This window comes from Crocuta crocuta, unplaced genomic scaffold, assembly GCF_008692635.1.
Source record: "Crocuta crocuta isolate KB4526 unplaced genomic scaffold, BGI_CrCroc_1.0 scaffold142, whole genome shotgun sequence".
Classification (NCBI taxonomy): Eukaryota; Metazoa; Chordata; class Mammalia; order Carnivora; family Hyaenidae; genus Crocuta; species Crocuta crocuta.
Window position 1 is genome coordinate 1250368 of NW_027528892.1, and position 6243 is coordinate 1256610.

General features: G+C 64.1%; 1 protein-coding gene across 1 annotated transcript in view; it reads right to left on the reverse strand.

Annotated features, from left to right (window-relative positions):
• Window positions 1-6243, reverse strand: part of PPP6R1 (protein phosphatase 6 regulatory subunit 1) — an 18711-nt gene that overhangs the window by 3431 nt on the left and 9037 nt on the right. The window contains 12 exon segments of the mRNA XM_077756931.1: window positions 229-391; window positions 2208-2305; window positions 2382-2471; window positions 2740-2825; window positions 2927-3082; window positions 3085-3097; window positions 3538-3672; window positions 3791-3943; window positions 4028-4190; window positions 4542-4655; window positions 4747-4859; window positions 6155-6220. Coding sequence (XP_077613057.1) covers window positions 229-391; window positions 2208-2305; window positions 2382-2471; window positions 2740-2825; window positions 2927-3082; window positions 3085-3097; window positions 3538-3672; window positions 3791-3943; window positions 4028-4190; window positions 4542-4655; window positions 4747-4859; window positions 6155-6220 — 1350 coding nt within the window.

Consider the following 6243-nt stretch of genomic DNA (forward strand, 5'->3'; position numbering starts at 1 on the left):
GGGGGGGGGGTCGATGGGGCCGTGCGCGAGGAAGGTACGGCGCACAGCGTGACCCTCAAGCCAGAAGCCACGGGGACAAAGGCCCCGCGTGCACGTTCACAAGCCACGAGTCGGATGCGCGAAGAGCCGGTGGCTGCCTTCAGGGAGGCCCCAGCACCGCCTCTCCTGCACTGGAGGGAGGCGTGGGGGCTCCCGGGGGCACGTCAGCCGCTTTGTGGGGACACCCACGGGAGCACACGTGGGGAGAGCAGAGCGGCGCCACAGCTGCGCCTGCACCTGCCCGCCCCCAGGGCCCCGCGTNGCCCCGCCCCCCGAGGACGGGGCGGCACTCACGTTCTCGTCGTCGGCGTTGAGGGAGAAGGTGATGTTGGCGGTCTTGTCGAAAGGCGCGCTAGGGGGGAAGGGCCGCGGCGGTGAGGCGGCCGCTGCGTCAGGCTTCTCCTGCGCCCGCCCCGCCTCCGTGTCGGCCCTCACAGGGGCGCCCGTTAGCGCCTCGAGGTGAGCTCCGCACACAGGCACACGTTCCCCCGGGAGGCAACCTAGTGCCCACGGTGACTGGACCCACGGCGGCCACGCTCAGAAATGGAGAGAGAACGTGTGCCGACTCTGACGGACGGCGCCTACTCTGTTCCCTGCTCCATCCCCGAGCTGCCCCGGGCCACCTCCGGTCGCTGGAGCAGCCGCACACAACTTAAGCCGAGACCAAAGAAACAAAACTGAATGAGGCCGTGGCCATGAGCCACAAGTGGGGGTGTCTCCAGGGCCACGGCACACAGCCTGCGCGTCCAGCCAGAGCTGCTCGGTCTGGGGCCAGGACTCGCCCTGCCACACCCACCTCTCCTGGGCCCACACCTGCTCCCTCTGCTCAGCTCCCTTCCTGAGAGCCCCACGGAAACACTTCCCGCTCCGGGAAGTGAGCACAGGCGTCCTCGGCGTCCACACCAAGTGCGGCCGGGAACCCAGTGCGGCTCTGCCGTACCCTTTCCCCATTTCTTCTCTGGTGGCGACGGGCATCTGTCCGTCCCCTGCATTGTTACCACGTGTGCCCCCCCTGGGGAAACACGGCCACGAAGACCCCATCAGAGCACGCCCCGGCTCCCAACACCGTGCAGACACGGCCACGCAGGGTCCTCAAGGCCTCTCCGCCCAGACACACGGAGCCGGGCGTGCCGGGGCGGGAGGGCAGTCCCCTAGCGGTCCAGGCCCTGCAGGCAAGGTCGTCAGCCCCAGCGTCCTAAAAACATTCATCTGCCTTCCATTCTAGAACACTTCACGGCTTTCAAGGTTTATGAAAGAGTTTGAAGCCGCGCTGGAAATGATGTGGTTGTGGAGGCTACACAGTTCCATCAAGAGAACAGCGGGCGGCGCCACCACCCTCTACCAGGACGCAGCTTTCTCCAGGGCCCAGCTGGGAACTCGGCCAGCAACGCCAGGCCGTCCATGCACTGGGCGCCGGGCTGGGCAGAGCAGCAGCGGACACAGTTCATATCCGCGTGGGCGACACAGGCCGGCCGCCGACCCCGGCTCATCACACCGCACGGTGATCCTGCTCCCACACCGACCGACATGCACCTCAGTCTCCCCGGCTGTAACGAGGCCCCTGAGCCCCGAGCAGAGGGGGCGGTGGGCACACGATAGGTGGGCACCGCCCGAGAAGCACCCGGCACACCGCTAGTGATGCAGCAGACGCAAACAAGGACCTCAGTCGCCCCCCCACCCAGAGACATCCGCATACCCCCCGCCCCCACAAGTGACACTCAGCCACTGGCCTTTCACTGCTTTCCTATTGCTGCCACAAGATGGCTCGTATGATTTATGTGATGTTAGAAAATTCTATTTTCTTCTCTTGATTATAAAAGTAACAGACACCTGTGGTGGAAAACTTGGAAAATACAGAAGGAAGATGGTGACGGCAACACCAGGTGAAATACTATTACCCGGCAATCCCAGAGCAGCACGACTAGTTGCTGAAGGAGCTTCTCTCGTCAGCCCGGGGCCTGTGCAGCACAGGGACGTGGGGGCCGCCCTGGCCACAAGGGCCCATCCCAGGGGCTCCGCCGGGCCCAACTCCACACGAGGCCTGCCCCGCCCACACCAGGAGGATGGGAGAGCCGCCAGGAGGAGCCCACCCGCCCACACAGGGCAGGCGGGCGCTCGCTTTCTGAGCCGCGGTCCCCGTGCCCCCACCCTGCAGAGGGCTCACTCACTTCACACTCTCTTCCTGCTCCCCAAACTCCTCGTCGTTGAAGCCAAAGTGGTCGATGAAGGCAGAGGTCATGCGCTGCATCTGGAAGTCCATGAAGGCCTGCGGCAGGGTGGTGGTCAGGGGCCGGGTGGGGCCCGGAGGAGCAGGGCAGCCCCCGCCCCGCCCCGCAGCCCACCTGCTGCAGCACTGCCTCCTCTGGGAAGCTGAACTCCTTGAGCCGGTCATCCTCGTCGTCGCTGGAGGAGTGCAGGTGGTGGGTGCTCACCTGGGGTGGGCGGGCAGGCAGGCAGGGGTAAGGACCAGGGTGGTTGGAGCAGGTGGGTAGGGGTGAGGACAGGGCGAGCAGACTGCGAACAGGCAGGGGTGAGGACCAGGGCAGGCAGGGCAGGCGGGAAGGCAGGGGTGAGGACCAGGGCAGGCAGGGCAGGCGGGAAGGCAGGGATGAGGACCAGGGCAGGCAGGGCAGGCGGGAAGGCAGGGGTGAGGACCAGGGCGGTGGGTGCCAGGGAGAGCCCGATGGAGGAGACCCTCACCAGGTCCACCGTGTTCTTCCTGTTCGTCTCCGCCAGGGGTCCCGAAACGAAGGCCTCCCACTGCTCCTGCTGCTCACTGGGCAGGTCTGCTCCCAGGGGAGGGGTGGGGAGGGGAGAGGATGTGAGGGGCCCCACGGCCTCACCCCCGCCCCCCCAGCGCTGGGGCGTGCCCCACCCAGGCGCTCACCCTTCAGCAGCTGCCCCAGCTGCTCAGCATTGGGGCCCTTCTCCGAGTTCTGCACCAAGGCGTTGGCCAGTCTCGTCAAGTGGCCCATGTAGCCCTTGCGAGGGCCCCCTGCAGACCTGGACAAGATCAGAGGCCACAGCTGGACTCTGGTCACANGCACTGCTGCAGCAGCTGAAGAACAGGTTGGGGGTGGGGGTGGGGCCGGACTCAGGCGCCCCTCCTCCCCAGCTCACCCCTCCTCCCCTGCATCCCTCCAGCCCCACCCTCCCTCAGAGGGCCTCCCACTATTGCCGTCACTGGTCACTGCAGTCCACACCCCGTCCACACCCAAGGTGCTGCTGGACAGCTCCTCCCTGAGGCCCTGGGCTACATCCAGGGAGGCACCTCCCCTAATGTGGTGGCCGTCACGCAGGAGACCATCTCTGTCTTCCAGGACACTCGCTGCCCAGGGAGCACCACATCCCGCACCTACCTAAACGTCACCCCCATTTCTCACAGACAGATCTAAGACAAGGCCGAGCCCTGCCCCCAGCACGCACAGGCTTCCAGCAGGCAGACCCGGGGCAGCACCCACCCGCCGAGAGAGAAGGGGACCTGGGAGCCGAGCTCACATGTTTCACGACGGGGTTAGGGGCAGGTGTCTCGAGGCCGTTGTCGGACGGAGGCCCAGCACTCAGCATGGCGCTCACACACGACTCCACTTGGGCGTGCAGGAAGTTGTTGAACACGTAGTGGAAGAAGAGGTCCTGGGTGGGAGTGGCACAGGCTGGCACTGAGGTCCCCCATCTGCCTTGTCCCCCCGACCCTGCCCAGGGGCCCCACCCAGTCCTGACCCTCAGTCTCCCACGCCCCTGCCCTCCGCACCAGCATGGTGTTGGGCACATCCAGTGCCAGGAGCTCCTGGGTCAGGGCCGCATCGTTGGCACTCAGGGCGCTGGCCAGCAGCTTGACCACGTGCAGCCGCGTGTTGCCCAGTGGGGGGGCCAGGCTGCCCCACGTGGTACGCAGCGGCTCCAGCTATAGGCACAGGGGAGGCTCAGCACTGCCCGAGATGTGGGGCCACCCTCCCTGCCACCCTCCCTCCCTGGCGTCCCAGCCCACCTCAGGGGGCTCGAGCAGGAGCTGGTGGAAACGGCTGAGGCGTGGGCGCAGGGCGTGCAGGGCGCCCACACTGGACGTGGTGCTGTCCAGGGTCGCCTGGGCCAGGAGCTCCAGCTGCCCGTCCACACTGCTGAAGAAGTTGTTCACAGTCACAGACTCAGACCTGCGGTGGGGACATGACAGAGGACCTGTGTGCACGATACGCACACGGGTGGCACCTCTGGAAGGGAGTGAGAAACTGCCTCCCTGGGAAGCGCAGGGCGAGGATCGGATGCCCAGGGACCGCACGGGACAGGCCCATCTGTCTCAGGCAACCACGTGCCTGAAGGGCCCCGGATTCAGACAGCTATAGCTCCAGCCCACAGGGGGTTTACTTGGCCTCAGATACAAGCAGAGAACTCTCCTCCAAGGACCCTAAGTGACCACCACGAAGGGACTAGCACTTGTAGAGGCCGTGTCCCATGACCTTCGCCTCTAGATGGGAGGGCGGGGCTGGGGGGCTGGGCCCCCTCACCTCGGCCTTCTGGGCTCCAGCAGAGTCAGCAGCACTAGGATCCCGCTCACGATGACAGACTGGCTCTGCTCCCCCTCCAGCATGTTGCTTAGCAGCTGCTCGATCGTCTCCTGCCTGGGGCAGGGGGCAGGACAGGGGCAGGGGTCAGAGCGCAGGGCCCCGGACAGCTTCCCTCCCTGGGCCTGGGAACTGCCCGAAAACCCACTTCTCCAGGGTGGCCAGCAGCTGGTCGGGCTCTGGGCTGTCCTGGACCTGGATCATTTGCTCCCGGCTCAGGCGGATGATGTCGCACAGGGACTGGGATGCATTGGAATGTTGCTGGGGAGGCAAACAGAGAGCTGAGGACACCGGCCCAGCTGCCGGGCCCTCCTGAGCTGACCAGCTGGCCTGAAGGAACAGGAGAGGAGGGTCACAGGGTCACACAAACATAGGGACACAAATGCTGAGGGAAGGAACAGAAGGCACCAAATGCTGGGAGACGAGAGAAAGCAAAGAACTGGGAAACCCAGGAAAGCTTCCTGGAGAAGGTGACACCCTATCTGCTGTAACCAAAGGAGGGAACGACCAGATGTCCAGTGTTTGGTGAGTGGATAAGCACCTGGGATGTGTCTGCATGCCAGAATATTCCTCAGCCTTAGAAAGGGATGAAGCACTGACATGCCACAACACAGGTGAGCAAGGAGGCCAGTCATGAAAACCACATATTCTGTGATTCCATTCATACAGACAGTCCAGGAGAGGCAAAGCCAGAGACCGAGAACACACTCATGGCTGCTAGGGGACCATGACGGAATGGAGTGACAGCTGATGGGCACAGGGTTTCCTTTCAGGGGTAATAAAAAAAAAAAAAAATCCTAGAACAATGTGGCGATAACCGCACAATTTGTGAATACGCTAGAAACCACTGACTGCTGTGTTCTAAACAGGTGGTCCACACGGCACGTAACCTGTATGTCAACAAAGCTGTTACAGAAACAAGCCAAGTGAAACACGAGCAGAACTGAGTGTGACATACAGGGCAGCTGCCAGGGCCCACCTGTGCAGACCCCAGGCCCGCCCGGCCACGGGCCGCTCACTCTTCAGAGCCCCTGTGTCACAGGCCTGCACGGTCCTCACCCTGCTGGGATGGGCACACACTGGTGCCCGGGTGATGACCCGCGCCCGTGGACCTTGGCTCCGTAAGCTAGCAGCCCCGGAAGACACGGCGAGGCCCTGCGGGCCGCAGTGAGGGTGCGGGCTCTCTGCCTCGGCACAGATTCTCCGAAGTACAGGTAGGCTCAGGTCACAGTCAGCAAGGGAGGGCGTGGGTAAGGGACCCAGGGGAGGCTGGCAGTGAGGGGGCCTAGAGTCAGAGGTTGCTCCTCAGGCTGTGACTCATCAGACGGTGGCCACGCTCCTGATTCACCAGACCCGGTCCGTGGGGTCCAGGGGGCCTGGCCCCCTTCCTCGCAGCAGCAGACTGGAAAGGCCACACACACCGGCTTCCCACGCTTCCCTTCCTCCTCAGTTCACCTCTTAAGAAGGGAGGAGGAGCAAAGCTGGTGTGAAGAGCAGCTCTGAGGTGAAGAGACAGGGCCACAGGCAGGGACAGCAGCTGAGCAGGGGACACTCACATTGTCATCCTTGGACGGGTGGATCTGATCAATGAGCCGCTGTACGATCTTCTCCTCATTGAGCCACTGGGGGTGAGAAGCCGAGGCTT